General features: G+C 38.0%; 3 protein-coding genes across 5 annotated transcripts; 1 reads left to right on the top strand and 2 right to left on the bottom strand.

The window, feature by feature from the left end:
• Positions 1-51: 51 nt before the first annotated feature.
• On the bottom strand, positions 52-4,106 carry snrnp25 (small nuclear ribonucleoprotein 25). 2 transcript variants are annotated; one of them, XM_047039173.1, is made up of 10 exons: positions 3,589-4,106; positions 2,677-2,782; positions 2,493-2,567; positions 1,840-2,333; positions 1,533-1,621; positions 1,243-1,398; positions 874-993; positions 697-783; positions 419-566; positions 52-279 (listed from the first exon to the last, which is right to left on the bottom strand). In XM_047039173.1, exons 6-10 carry the CDS (start codon positions 1,388-1,390, stop codon positions 171-173), a joined length of 612 nt encoding a protein of 203 aa, XP_046895129.1. In that variant the 5' UTR covers positions 1,391-1,398; positions 1,533-1,621; positions 1,840-2,333; positions 2,493-2,567; positions 2,677-2,782; positions 3,589-4,106; the 3' UTR covers positions 52-170. The 2 variants fall into 2 exon arrangements, with proteins under 2 accessions (XP_046895129.1, XP_046895130.1); XM_047039174.1 differs by lacking the exons at positions 52-279; positions 419-566; positions 697-783; ... (1 more) ...; positions 1,243-1,398; positions 1,533-1,621 and adding an exon at positions 3,350-3,440 and having other exon boundaries at positions 1,659-2,333; positions 3,589-4,082.
• A 58-nt stretch (positions 4,107-4,164) lies between these two features.
• Positions 4,165-5,174, top strand: polr3k (polymerase (RNA) III (DNA directed) polypeptide K). The gene is made up of 3 exons (XM_047039176.1): positions 4,165-4,344; positions 4,463-4,550; positions 4,732-5,174. The coding sequence occupies exons 1-3, from the start codon at positions 4,234-4,236 to the stop codon at positions 4,857-4,859; spliced, it is 327 nt and encodes a 108-aa protein (XP_046895132.1). The 5' UTR covers positions 4,165-4,233; the 3' UTR covers positions 4,860-5,174.
• A 1,442-nt stretch (positions 5,175-6,616) lies between these two features.
• On the bottom strand, positions 6,617-13,989 carry cdip1 (cell death-inducing p53 target 1). 2 transcript variants are annotated; one of them, XM_047039171.1, is made up of 5 exons: positions 13,839-13,989; positions 11,049-11,221; positions 10,343-10,495; positions 9,205-9,589; positions 6,617-7,369 (listed from the first exon to the last, which is right to left on the bottom strand). In XM_047039171.1, exons 2-5 carry the CDS (start codon positions 11,143-11,145, stop codon positions 7,258-7,260), a joined length of 747 nt encoding a protein of 248 aa, XP_046895127.1. In that variant the 5' UTR covers positions 11,146-11,221; positions 13,839-13,989; the 3' UTR covers positions 6,617-7,257. The 2 variants fall into 2 exon arrangements, with proteins under 2 accessions (XP_046895127.1, XP_046895128.1); XM_047039172.1 differs by having other exon boundaries at positions 11,049-11,216.
• Between the last annotated feature and the right edge of the window lie 743 nt (positions 13,990-14,732).

Genomic DNA, 14,732 nt, shown 5'->3' with positions numbered 1-14,732 from the left:
TGTTGAATTTCATATATTGACATTTTACATTAAAGTAGCTTAAAGTACAAACAGTATAATACAATGGCACTGTATGGGTATATGGACTGTTACATTCAAGAATGGGTTCTGTGTTCTGGTAGAGCCTGAAAAAGACTTATCTTTCTGAGTTCCAGCACATAACCTATCCATCAAAGCTTTGTGATTTTGTGGATGCAGGTTCGACACTTAGGGCATTTGTGGGTGACGTCCTTAAAGTAATTAGTGCAGAAAGGAAGCAAGCAGCAGCCAGCTAAGCAGCTGTGAACAAAAAACAAATACATATCAAATATTAGCGAGACAAATATTCCATAACATCTTCATAGATGGCTGTATTTCCTGGACATTTCCTGTCCTCTGAAGAACTACAAAGACATGGTAGAACAGGAGGGAAACATACCCTATCATAGCCAACATCATGCACACCAAGCAGCTCACACTTCCAATTGAAGTGACAGTTTCTGTGGTGATGAATTGTCGACACTCTGGGCATTGTGTTTGGCTCGGCCACGGGGGGAGTTTTGTCACGTCCAGGATCACAATGGGAGCTATAGAAAATATAAAAATATTATTCGAAACATTTAAATGTCTGCTTCCTCTGTGTTTAAGGTAACATTCAAATACATTTTAACTGAGATAACATTTCATGTCAAGTCATGCACACTCCATCTGACTAACCTGGTGTCATGGGTGGGGCTTCAATTAGAATAATGTAGGGATCAGGGCTATGAGGTAAAACAGACAAGCCACTCTGATGAATAACGCCTTCAAAAGAAAGGGAAAAATCATTGTTAGAATAAAGATGGAAATTATGCTCTGGTGACAGTACAATACTTTTAAGAAATGTAGATCCACCTTTCTTTCGTTTTTGGCTAAGCTCATCATACAAGTTCTGCATCTCTTTCATCTTTTCAGCCACCTCCCTCAGCTCCGCATCGATGCAATCAATCTCATGCTGCTGCGCTGAGCTGTTTCCTAGCCAACAAAAACAGGACTTTCGTTAGAAAAAACTACTATACTGGGTCACTAGAAACTTCATTACATACCCACTTAACAAATAATCAATACAAAATGATACACTTTCTATAAGCTATTAAGCCAAACAAGGGTCAGAACACTGAAAAATCTACAGAAAGGACATTTATATTAAACTTATGATGATATGTTTTCATCCCCCATCACAACTTCCATAAACAGAACAATGAAAGCATGCTGCCTTTATACCTGCATTGGTATAGTTCACATGGCTCTTGTAATCCTGCAGCACAATAAGCATGTTACGGCGGTCATTAAGCTGATTCTTCTTGAATGACAGGCTGTTTAACTTCATTGATATCTTGTCCAGCTCCTGTTGCTCAGACCGGTCTGCCATTGTGCTGGCTGAAGAGAACCAGGAGTAGCACCAAGTAAACCACTTAAGTGCAGAATTTTTACTATAACAGGATGCTGTGTAGACTGTCACGTCAGGCACATGTTAAAGGCAACTCAAATATTTATTAGGAAATTCAGCTCACCCTTATAACGCAACCAGGCTGCAAGATAACCGTAAAAATGGTGACTTGTTGGTCGTATTCTGGCTGCTCCCCCTTCTAATGTTGTTGTGCTGTAGAAGGAAGATACAAAAGGAAGTAAAACTGCCACAGGGAAATTATAATTTATTCAAACCAAGCTTGTGGGATTACAAAAAAAGATACGATTCATAGACAGTATGATGTAACTCAAATGTATTCAAATTTAAGGGCAACTGTACAGATTTTTACAAAGGAAACACAAACACAGAAAATAGTACTAAAAAGACAAATATCAAAAAATATATATTACATTCGGTGACATTTCCACCTGGCCTTAAAATGTAATCTTTGATTTTCAAGAACTCCAATAGGGCAAAGACAAGCTGACACGGTAAAGGTCTGAAATAAAACACACAAAAGTGTGTTTACACTATTAAGTGTAATTAAAAGTAATAACTTTTTAATAAAAGAGACAAATGGAGGGTGCCACAACTAGCATAAATTCTACTGTAGGTATAGTTTGCATATTATGTAACAGCCAAAAGGCCTTTGAAAACAGATGATTTGCATTGCAAATCAGAAAACTGACATACAATTACCAAGCTTGACAAGTTAACTATGATAAAACATTCTATTTTCAAAAAGATGCTATTGGTTTAGCAATATTTGACATATATCAATTACAGATTACTAATTTGATCAAGAAAATTTGGTTGAAAATAGCAGAAAATGACTGTCCGTCAATGTCATTTCTTCCTCAGCCTCTTCATGAATGTCACTTCATCTCTGTTCCTGATTCCATAGCTAAACAAGTAAAAAACATGTTTTGAGTATATTAGAAAATACATTCCAACATGACAATAATGTCAATAAAACATTTTATCCATTGAAGATATTAATAGTGGTAGTGGTGGTGGTGATGGTCCTCATACACATTGAAATTCATGTTCTATAAATTCTTACTCTTTTAGTTTTGTTTTGTCATCCTCAAGCTTCTCCCCTTGGAACATTAAATGAAATGTTCTCCAAACATACCTCCTACACAAAACAATACAATTGAAATGTTATTTTTTGACAACTTTCTTGTTTTTATTGTTGGAAATTTCCAGTGATTGGCTTGTATGTAACTGGTGTGTGTAAGAAATACCAGCTAATGTATTTCACTCCTCCCTCCCTCTGCTGTTTGAGCTCCATGAATCTGCAGATGGCCTTCTTCAAATCCAGTACTGTTGCATTTTGCACCACAACTATGGCTGAAAAAAGATTACATCAGGTACTTTTTATACATATTGGTTACAACAAGTCTACATCAAAAAGTGTAAGAGACTGAAAAAACTTCAGACCAATTTACAAATGCGTATTAGTTTGGAACCTCTGAGTTAATTATTTTCAGGGCGTTATAAAGGGGCAAAGACCAAAATGCCTCTGGACACAATTGTATGAAATGTGATACAAAACCTCATTTTCGTAGTTTACAAAAATGCCTCAATGTCACTCCTCTGTATAGTTATCGTATTAGTAATCATATTAAACCTGCCCCCAATCAGATAAACAGTTGTGATTGGCCTTGCACTTTTGAATGAGAACTCTGTTTGAAAGGGAGGGTGGCCATGGTTCAAATGGAACAAAGCTTGAACGTGGATTTTATTTCCATAAATATGATTTTGCTGCAAGATGTTTTTTTCCCCAACTACATTTAAGTTCCAAATAATAGGCTAACCTCCAATTCAGTCCCATCTGCCAGGGAAAATAAACCAAGATCTCACATTTTGGTCTGGTTCCCAGGCTACAATACTGATTAAAAGAAGATGTTAACTCACGCATCACTTCACCATCAGCTTTTAATATTCGGACAGTCATGGCCTGACCATACTCCAAAGCTATTTGGGAATTGATCTCTTCTAGTGTTACCTATAAAAAAATGCTATTGGTAAACATTGATACTGGTGATTACTGCAACATAACTGTACCCAAGCAGAGTGGAGACATAGTAGGACATAAGCTACTATCAAATAAGAAATATAAAAATAATCTTTGCCCAATAATTAGCGCAATCAACCTGAATTGGCAGGTCACAAAGCAGAGGGTCCTGCACAAGCCGTGCCAGCCCCTCTTCAAAGATGTCCAGTATTTCCGAGTGTGGCAGTGCCTCTTCATCCTCCTCTTCTGACGGTGTATCCTCTACTATTTGACTGATCTTTTCATCTACCTGTTCAGAATCTTCATTTTCAACAGACGGTCTCTCATCTAGCTGGGAGCACGGGATGTTATCTCCCATAATTACCTGATAATGGTGTGATATATCATGAAAAAAAGTTGTCCTATGGATTTCTTTCTGTTCGACTACAGCATTGCTCTACTACAAAGCATTGTGTACGTCGGCATTTTAGTACCGGGGAGAAAATAAACTTCACAATCACTGTTCCGTGATGAGGTCCAATGGATAAATAAAAATAGCATACATAATGACCAGCAGATATCCCATATAAGTATAAAAATGTATATCAGATGAAAAATATGCTATAAATATCGGGACTGCGGTGCAAGAACGAAGTATAGGAACGAACTCCTTTTCAGACTGGTGTCGAGGCCACACAGGAAGTTGGCTGGCGTCGTGTCTACACTACAGCCAATCGTTTTGCTTGTTCTTTCATAGCCGTAACTACTGAAACTTCCGTACGTGGTTGATGCCCAATACATTAACATGCTGCTGTTTTGTCCGACATGTGGAAATGTGTTGATTGTCGAAGAAGGTCAGAAGTGTTACCGATTCGCCTGTAATACATGTCCCTATGTTCATAACATCACCAGGAAGGTAAATCAACCTAGGTTGCTTAAAACCAAATTGGACAAGTACCTAAGCTAACTACAAAGCTAGTTAACATTGTCGCAGCAATATACATTATACATTGATGTCTCCTTCTCATCCACAGGTAAACAACAGAAAATATCCCAAACTAAAAGAGGTTGACGATGTGCTTGGTGGTGCTAAAGCCTGGGAAAACGTTGACTCCACACCAGGTAAACAAGTTGCTTGCTATATCGTTGATGTCTGCTGGAATTCTTTTTTTTTTTTTTTTTACTTATCCTTAGCATTTTCTATTCAATAGTATTTGGTTTTGATATAAAGTTGTAGTTTTCTTGCTGTTTTGATTCTATATTTGTGTAATCTAGTCCCCTATTTTGTATTTGTGTTACATAGAAAAATGTCCGAAGTGTGAACACCCCCGAGCCTACTTCATGCAAATCCAGACCAGATCAGCTGATGAACCAATGACAACCTTTTATAAATGCTGCAATATCCAGTGTGGACATCGATGGAGAGATTAAACATTTTGATATTCTGGCAATGTATTTTGAGGACACTGACAACACAGTGAAACAACATGTACCTATGGCTAGTCTACAGAATCATCCACATTATACAAACATAACTGGTTTTGTTTTGCCAAATTCACAAACATTTGGACTATGTTGTGAAAAGGTTTCTGTGTTGGTGATGCATTTTGTTTCTGGAAAGTGCTCTAAGCAGACAATACATATTATTTAACCCATTTACTTTAAAAAATTGTTAATTTTATATAGTAATATTGGTTTGATTAATCAATTATCATACTCATTGTTTGAAATAAAAGATCAACTTAATGTACTATTATTTTATTATTAAAGTAGTAACATCACTAGTCACAATGCTGCATGTAGTATTTTCAAATAGCAAGACAGGCGATCAACCTTCTATGCAAACCTTTCATTCTTGGTTTATTATACATCTTGCATGTCAAGCCAGTTTGAATTGTGTGTACTGTCACATTGGATGCATCTCATGTTTTCAGAAAACAACCAGTTAACTGGCTAAATGCATATACATGCAATTGTATTTCACATTTTCTGTATTAATGAAATTTATCATTTGGAATACATTTCATTTTGAATGCAGTTGGAAATCATTCATTTAAGCATCATTAAGCTTTCAAGATGTCAGATCATACATCAGAAGATTGTCAATTAAATCTGTTGAAATTACAGCATCTCAGATAATACAATTAGATAAGTAGCAAACATGCATAAGTTAAATGCAAGCAATCTTAGACATGGAACTCACCAAGAACAGTTGGTAAGTCCAACATCAAGCTTGGACAGATAGTATGACGTGGTACACATTAAAAAAAGACATTATTTCGTTTGAATATAAAATAGTGCATAATTAGAGGACTTAACATCCTATTCTCTCTGTACTGTTTTCCCAGGACAATCAACCTACTGAGTAGCGAGTCTGAACAGTAACAATAACCAGGAAGCCAAACAATAATATTTTTTAAAAGGACAGTGCTAATAATTCTAAATGTAATGTCTTCCAGTGAAAGGATAATATGTTCTGGATTGAGGTGGGAATCACAGCTTGACATACATTGCACTCAGCAAGTTGGACATACAGCACACAATTACTGTGTTGTCATGCAGAGTATCTCATTACTCTAATGAACCTCTCTAGCAGAGCACTCTGACAGTTAGCCTTTGCACTGCTCAGATATCTGAAAATAATTGTTGCAAACCGTAATCCTTGGTGTTGGTTGTATTATCCTTATATAATCCCTATCTATAGACCAAAATATTTAAAAAAAGAATCACTCACTCTCATTCATATTTCCACAAAAAAATTAATCCAGCATTAATTAACCAATTACAAACGCAAAGCAGTTGGGAAAAAAACAATAGGGAAGCAATATAATGGCAACTGTTGTTTTATGGACGTATGAAATTTCACATGGGAACTGGGCATTTGCAATAACATGTTACACACAAACAATCACTTCATTATCAAAACTACGTACATTAATACTAATAAAGGGCATTACTAACAGTTCTGGCAAATTCACTATACAATGACAATCTAAAGCACCGAAAACATAATAAAAGATAGATCTATTTCTATTCTGACCATTCTCAAGCGGGAAAACAAGCAGCCTAAAGTAAATGTAAAATCTGCCATCAACAGTTTGTTAGGACCAATGTCATGAAGTTACTGACTATAGTGACTTTTAGAACACATTATCCAGGACACAGGACAAAGTGAATTGCCACATAAATAATTCTCTGAAAATAATTTGACATAAACGAAACCTTTAGATTCTTCAATATTAACATGATGTTATATATAATATATATATATATATATATATATATACATATATGGATAGTGTTAAAATAAGATAAAATAATTACACTAAAAACTTAAGTACTGACCCTGCAAGTGCTGTCTTAACAAATTTGCCTCAGCAAGATTCACAGCTGATTTTTAGTAAACAACAATTTTCACAGCTTTGCACAATTGCCTTCTCCCATTTTAAAGGACTAAAATCCCACACCTTTTTCCAATAGCACGCATAAAACATGCAACACGTACCATTTTGTCCCCTGGTCCTTCATTTGGAATTCATAAGTGTGCAATATTTACCACGTCTGTCAGTTCTCTCTGTATGTTTCTCCTTTAACCACTAATAAACCGTGTTTGAGGTCTCTACATTGTAACTGGATGCATGTACATAGCAAAGGACGTTAATCTGAAAGTTAGGAACAAGTGCAGGGTAATCAATAAAGGGTAATTCATAAAATGAGACTGTTAAGAGGACAGCTAAATGAAGCACAAAATACTGAGCAAAAAAAGGCTGTCTGAGCTGTGAGCTTCTAAGTGTGCATATCCATGTTTTTATAGTATGTCTGTCGGGGGTTAGCATATACGCTTGTATGTGTAGATGTGGCCTTTGCAGTTGGGGCAGGTGTGCGTCACATCCTTGAGGTCATCAATCAGACAGGGAATCAAGCAGCATCCCAGATCACACCTGTAGTTGAGTGGGAGGAAATGGGAGAAACGTGAATAACCATATCAAAACAACTCCTTTACTACTTTTTTCTTCATGTCTTACAGTGCCCTCCAAAAGTATTGGAACAGTGAGGCGAATTCCTTTATTTTTGCTGTAGACTGAAAACATTTGGGCTTGACATCAAATAATGAACGTGAGACCAGAGATCAACGTTTCAGCTTTTATTTCCAGGTATTTACATCAGGATCTGATGCACAACTAAGAAAATATCACATTTTGTTTGAATCCACCCATTTGTCATGTGAGCAAAAGTATTGGAACAGATATACTTAAAACATATTTAAGTGAATAAGACTTAATATTTAGTTGCAAATCCTTTGCTTTCAATAACTGCAGCAAGTCTGTGACCCATTGACGTCACCAAACTTTTGCATTCTTCCTTTTTGATGCTTTCCCAGGCTTTCACTGCAGCCTCTTTCAGTTGTTGTTTGTTTTGTGGGGTTCCTCCCTTCAGTCTCCTCTTAAGCAGGTAAAATGCATGCTCTATAGGGTTTAAGTCTGGAGATTGACTTGGCCAGTCTAATACCTTCCATTTCTTGCCCCTGAAGAACTCCTTTGTTGTTTTGGCAGTGTGTTTTGGGTCGTTATCTTGCTGCATGATGAAGGCTCTGCCAATCAGTTTGGTTGCATCTTTCCTTAAATTGGCAGACAAAATGTTTCTGTAGACTTCCGAGTTCATTTTGCTGCTGCCATCATGTGTTACATCCTCAATGAAGATTAATGAGCCCGTCCTAGAAGAAGCCATGCAAGCCCAAGCCATGACATTACCTCCACCGTGTTTCACAGATGAGCTTGTGTGTTTGGGATCATGAGCAGTTCCTTTCTTTCTCCAAACTTTAGCCTTTCCATCACTTTGGTAAAAGTTAATCTTTGTCTCATCAGTCCATAAAACTTTGTCCCAGAATTTTTGAGGTTCATCTCTGTACTTTTTGGCAAATTCCAGCCTGGCCTTCCTATTCTTCTTGCTAATGAGTGGTTTGCATCTTCTGGTGTAGCCCTTGTACTTTTGTTCATGAAGTCTTCTGCGAACAGTAGATAGTGATACCTTCACTCCTGCCATCTGGAGGTTGTTGCTGATCTCACTAACAGTTGTTTTAGGGTCTTTCTTTACAGCTCTCACAATGTTTCTGTCATCAACTGCTGATGTTTTCCTTGGTCTACCTGTTCGACGTCTGTTACTTAGTACACCAGTAGTTTTCTTCTTCTTCAGGACATTCCAAATGGTTGTACTGGCTATGGCCAATGTTTCTGCAATGGCTCTGATTGATTTTCCATCTTCTCTAAGACTCACAATTGCTTGTTTTTCACCCAAAGACAGCGCTCCGGTTTTCATGTTGTTTTCACCTCTGAATACAGTCTGCATAGACAAAACCTATCTTACCCAATCTGAACCTGAGTGTAGACATTCAGTGGTATTTATTGATTGAATAATGTATGTAATAGGACACACCTGGGCAACAAAACACACCTGTCAGTCATATGTTCCAATACTTTTGCTCACGTGACAAATGGGTGGGTTCGAACAAAAAGGTGATATTTTCTAATTTGTGCATCAGATCCTGATGTAAATACCTGGAAATAAAAGCTGAAACGTTGATCTCTGGTTTCACATTCATTGTTTGATGTCAAGCCCAAATGTTTTCAGTCTACAGCAAAAATAAAGGAATTGGCCTCACTGTTCCAATACTTTTGGAGGGCACTGTATTCCTAGAGACACCAGTGTGTGTGTGTGTGTGTGTGTGTGTGTGTGTGTGTGTGTGTGTGTGTGTGTATCTTGGCAGTATCCTTCTTACCCCACACAGAAGCAGAAGAGGCAGAAGAGTGTATTCATCAAGCCGACGTCGTAAGAGATGCGGGTGACAATAGCCTGATGGCAGTGTGAACACACAGTCTGCACCGGCAAGGACTGGAAAATCTCCCCATGCAGGACGGTGACTCTGGCGCCTGCAGCCTGAGGTGACAGGACGGTGGTGGCATGTCCTTCATAAAAGTGGCCAGGCCCAGGGCCAAACCCAGGGCCAAACTGACCAGGCCCAGGGCCAAACTGAACCGGCCCAGGGCCAAACTGAACCGGCCCAGGGCCAAACTGACCAGGCCCAGGGCCAAACTGAACCGGCCCAGGGCCAAAATGACCTGGTGGTGGATGGATAAAGTGACCAGGAGGAGCAGGGAAGCCACCTGTAGACAGAGATGACATTTGAATGTTACAAAACTATGCACACAGTAGTCACAGAATGTCATTAATTGTGTCAAATTATGTAAAACTGTACACAGAGAATACTGTTTATAATTGTTTAACTCTGTAGGTGTAATACGTTCACATGCTGAGTAACCTTAATAGCACAAATATTAAAACTTTCCTTTTACAGCATTTACAATACAGGATTTGTCCCTGTTTGCACAACTAAGTTCCTCCATTAAGGCTGGGATACACCAACGCATCTTTTTAGTGTGTGCAGGTTGCTGCCAGCTGGCACCATCTATGGTACTTAGCCAGCAGATTCATCATGTAGAATCTTCCACAGTCTTCCAAAGAGAAAACAGCTTCTAGCTTGGTTAATCTACTTCAATTGTTTCCTAAACTAACTGACATGTTACGTTTAAAGTGACCTATTCTAACTTCAATTTTGAATGTAGGTGATGAAAACAATTAAATGTTCAGTAATATAAACATTTATCAAATTCCAGCTAAGAAAGAATTGTGTCACTTTATATCACTTTTCTAGTGCATTGTACCCAGTTCAACTTGAACAGGCAAACCGGGTTCCTAGTACTATTGGTTTCACCTCAAACCGAGGTTTCAAACACCAAAAGGTGACGTAAAAAAACACAGCAGACCACTGATTGGTCAAACAGAATCAGGCCACTTTTAAAGAGCCAATCTACCATAGCAGTAGCATTGTTTTGGCATTTCCACTTCAGTATACATACCGTGTGGTGACAACATGGGCATTGGCATGGGCCCATCACCTGGGACGTGTGGGGGCAGGAAGCCTGGCTGTAGACTGGCCTCATAGGGTGGAGGACCATAGTCTGGTGGTAGTGGCTGTCCCTGGGGAGGGCCCACAGTTAAAGGAGCTTCGGCTGAAAGACACCAAGCATAAAAACACACAAGTTAAGACCACCCTCACATCACTTTTCCTTATGGACTATGCTACACTCAGGCATGAGTATACAGGTAACCATTTTTCACTGAGAGAAACCTACAAAAGTACAGAAAGAAGCATCAATGCAGCATATGTGAGACATCACCCACATTTGAACCGTTTACAATATTCATTTAATCATTGTAAATTACAAGGATGTTTTATTAATCATCGATATAATTAGGCAAGTACCTATGCGGTTAAACAGTATTTTATTCATGGGAGGAGAGGAGGAAAGGGTCTTGTTTACACATATATAAACTGCTTTAAAAGGTTGCCTTGGTGACATTTCCTTTTAGACTTTCCTTGCATTAGCCCAAAGGCAGAAAGAGGGGGAGGATTTTTTTGACTGCACATATCTTGTAAAACAACATCCAAAAATTACTGATACTTTAATTAGGTAAACGTAGCCTAATGTAATAGACAGCTAACAACAACAAACTAAAAACTAAAGTCCACAGAACAAACATGCAGTTAATCTGTAGATGTACCCGAGGCTGCAGGCTGTCCGACAGGTTGTCCATTCTTCTCCTCCACGAGAGGGGCACTGGGGCCCCCAGAGTAGGGGGGAGGGGGGTCACTTGACATTCTGGCCGGAATTCAGGGGGGGGGAGCCTGGGGAAGGAGCTCCACTCACAACTGGCCTTAGGTGCGCTCTGCTACTCTGGGAGAAAAGCACACACCAGCATGACAGTTGAATACCACACAATGACACATTGGTGTTGAAGTTAGGATGCATGTAGACTACGCTGTAATCATGCTTCAGTTTCTTTCCTTCTTTAAATTAGAATTCTGATCAATAATGGCAGCAAAAAATAACCAGTGATGTGTAGCATTATAAATAAATATCCGTGTCCAGCCTTTATTTTAAAGCTAAACTGCCCCAACCACTCAACAGTGAATCGACTTCACCTGAGGGTTAATGTTTAATATTGATTGTACAGCTGCAAAGTTAAACTCTGAAACTGCTCGTCTGACTGCTCGCCTGGTTCAACTCACTGTAACAAGAAGATGCCAGGCTATCCCTCCCAACTTCATAGCACAACCCCTTCAATCCTACTTGCTGCTAGCTAAAACCTGAAGAGCTAAATTTACACAGATTATCCACTAAACCCTTGTTTCAAATATAGGTAACTTTACGTAATAGCCGTGGCTAATTTAAGTTATTCACAAGTGAAGAACACTGTGGCTTGTTCAATCAATATGCCGAACACGTTTTGGAGGACGGGTTGACCTGTCCTGTTACTCTGCTTAATAAAAGGAAGGCCACTTCAGGGAGAATGCTACATAATCAAGTCAATAAAAATCCTTGTCTCTTGAAGGAAGACAAAAACATTAAACTTCCACGCTTTCCTTTCAAACTGGGCAAAACGGTAATGTTGGCCATTTAGTAAGAGCTACTTTAGCCTGGCAGTCGAAAATTGGTGCCAAGCACGTGAATCATTCCCTTATGACTTTATCTGGAGATTGAACTTTCACTGTTTTTGTCTTGTCTTTCCAATTCATCCCCATCTTTTACCATCCACTTAAGCAATGTTGCCATCAAGCTGTCACAACTATACATTTAGTCATGTCTCTCATATCTCCCACTTCACATCATCTTACATGCATCAACCTCTTTCACTCTTAAATCTGGGAATCCATTTACTCCCATAGGCTACTTAACATTCCATACAATTTAGCTTAGTGCTTTCACCTCTTCTACTAGCACGTCATTTACAGCCCTTTCTCACCATCATTTCTTTCTTTTTCTAACTTTCAATCCATCTGATCAGCTCAAGACTTTTAAACTACACAGCAATTTGACTATTGATATTTAAAATGAGTGAAGTCAATATAATTGTTGATTTTTCCATCTTCATATATTTTTTTTCCTTCACATATTCTAAATTGAAATAGTAACACTAAGATCGTAAGTCAAAGCTAGTCATGAACATGAATGTTGGTATGATTCAAGCCAAGAAGTTTCCATCCCTGCCCAACTCACGATTAACGTTGAATGGTCAAATTCCATGTGGAACTGGTTAAACTGGCAAGTGTTCTCAGCAAAAACCCATGATCCCAATGGCAATAAAACTATAGTATTGTACAGTAGACAATCCTCAAATTTAAGAAAACTAAGCTAATCAAGGATGGATTGTCAGCTGCCTTTAGAGAAATCTAAATGTCTCTTTTTTTTTTAGTTGATTGCATTATGGGATGCTATAGGACTACAGTACATCAGATTTTATTAGAACGGATACCACCCTTTTTCACCAGCAATCTTTTATTTTCTAGCATTTCACAAGGTCCCTAACAGCATTGAACAGAACTATCTCCAATAAATGCTATTGTAACCCAAGTTAAGGAAGACACCCTTAAAATAAATATGAATTGTAATCAACTACATTTCCAAACAATAGATAATAATTTCCACATATTTAATAAGGGCATTCCAGTGTCGTCTTCACCACTGGTGAAGCTGTGTAGTGGAATTAACAATCCTAGTAAAACGTTGTCTTGTGGTTGCAAAGTTTGATATACTTGCTCAATTAACTATTATCAGGACGTCAGAATTTCAAGATAATTGAAGTCAATAATTGTTTATTTAAATTGTCAAAATGCAGGCGTATCAAGGTACATAAAATAGCAAGCCAAGTGTTCAAAATGACTACATGTAGTACTGTACAGTACACTGCATCCATAATAGTTTCAAAGCCAAATTATTTTGACAAGCTTAATTGGATTCTGAAAATGTGGGTCCACGACGCGTTCTCCAACATATGTTATAGGTTTTTTCTTATTCAAAACAGGTTGAATATATGGCATCATAATTACGGTTACTAGGCATCATAAATCCCATTGGTCTCAATGGAAAGGATTCAGCTAGCCACCTAATCGTTTTTATGCTATGTCGCGTTACCAAGATGGCGTCCAGTTGACAATCTGACGTTAAACACTTTCTGCCACACTCCACACACAAACCTGAGCTTGACCCAACAATGTTTCCTGCTGGTGTCAGCAGGCTGCCTTACCCCCCGGTTAGGGACATGCGTGACACACTATCAACAGTTATGTTAACAGCCATGTAGCTTAATTGTTTGCTAGCTACCTGAATAAAAGCCCAGCCAGTGTTTTGCGGCTTCACTGAGTTTATCCAGGCTACAGTAGCTAGCTAGCATGTCTAACATAAGTGCTAACTAGCTAGCATAGGCTAACAACAACAACAACAACCCTTATCTATTTAAAAGCTGACGTGAAGTAGATACACTTTTAGTGTCTACCTTACTAAATGTATTTACCTGATGTGGTGGTATTCCCCTTATTAAAGGAGAGTATTCCGCTCATATCCCAAGCTTACTCGGATGAGGGATGTTGTAATGATGGATCCTAGTAAGTTTCTGGAACGTTAAGCTTCTCTTCTCTCTGGATCAATCTTTGGTTCACAGTGCATACCAGATCGGGAGTTTTCAGTAGTGCTTAGAAATGCCAAAACTCCACCCGTCTGTCTTACCCCGGCTGATGCGTATGTAATAATTTTAAGGGAACCAAATAACCAACATTAACTTCTGCCCAAAAACAAGATGTTTCCTATTTTATTTCTTATATAAAGCAACTGAAATTATGAACGACTTGAAACATTCGTGTTTGCGCCCACCATATATTGCTTCATACACCCATATGCAACATATTTAGTTTATGACTGCTGTGAATAATTTGATATCGTTTAAATAATGTAGGCCTACACAACAATAATCCCCATGACAGTTAGGCTACTATATACGATAAATAATGAAATATGAAATGCAATAACTAGATAGACGTGTTAATGTCTCAGGTCTATTGTTATTAATGTATTGCTGTTATTATAATGTATTTGTATATATTATTATATCAGTAATCGTAATCATGTCAGTAATGTTTATGTAGAATCACACACCAATTTCAGTAAAAAATCTGGTTTTAGAACTGGCAATTAATCAAGCCTCGAAAAAGCCTCTTAATCAAAATGTGATATGAATATTTGTTTTCAAATAATCACTGGAGTGCGCTGTTCTCCAAACAACTATTGTCATGCCCTTTACAAACCACAACATTATAGAATGTAATACTGGTCACTTAATTGCAAGTTTTACAATAATTCAGTAAACTAATAAGTAGATCAATAAGTTTGATGTTAGCACTTCATTATGCTT

This window comes from Hypomesus transpacificus, chromosome 17 (genome assembly GCF_021917145.1).
Source record: "Hypomesus transpacificus isolate Combined female chromosome 17, fHypTra1, whole genome shotgun sequence".
NCBI classification, from domain to species: Eukaryota; Metazoa; Chordata; class Actinopteri; order Osmeriformes; family Osmeridae; genus Hypomesus; species Hypomesus transpacificus.
The sequence above is the reverse complement of the archived record's forward strand: the minus strand, read 5'-3'. Positions and strand labels throughout refer to the sequence as shown.

Coding starts and splice junctions, on each gene's coding strand:
- polr3k (XM_047039176.1), top strand. CDS start 4,234: ATGCTGCTGTTTTGTCCGACATGTGGAAATGTGTTGATTGTCGAAGAA. Junction 4,345..4,462: donor TTCATAACATCACCAGGAAG/GTAAATCAACCT, acceptor TCTCATCCACAG/GTAAACAACAGAAAATATCC. Junction 4,551..4,731: donor AAACGTTGACTCCACACCAG/GTAAACAAGTTG, acceptor TGTGTTACATAG/AAAAATGTCCGAAGTGTGAA.
- cdip1 (XM_047039171.1), bottom strand. CDS start 11,145: ATGTCAAGTGACCCCCCTCCCCCCTACTCTGGGGGCCCCAGTGCCCCT. Junction 9,590..10,342: donor GCCCATGTTGTCACCACACG/GTATGTATACTG, acceptor CTCTGTCTACAG/GTGGCTTCCCTGCTCCTCCT. Junction 7,370..9,204: donor CTCTTCTGCTTCTGTGTGGG/GTAAGAAGGATA, acceptor ACTCAACTACAG/GTGTGATCTGGGATGCTGCT.
- snrnp25 (XM_047039173.1), bottom strand. CDS start 1,390: ATGGCAGACCGGTCTGAGCAACAGGAGCTGGACAAGATATCAATGAAG. Junction 994..1,242: donor TGTGAACTATACCAATGCAG/GTATAAAGGCAG, acceptor TTTGTTGGCTAG/GAAACAGCTCAGCGCAGCAG. Junction 784..873: donor TAGCCAAAAACGAAAGAAAG/GTGGATCTACAT, acceptor TTTCTTTTGAAG/GCGTTATTCATCAGAGTGGC.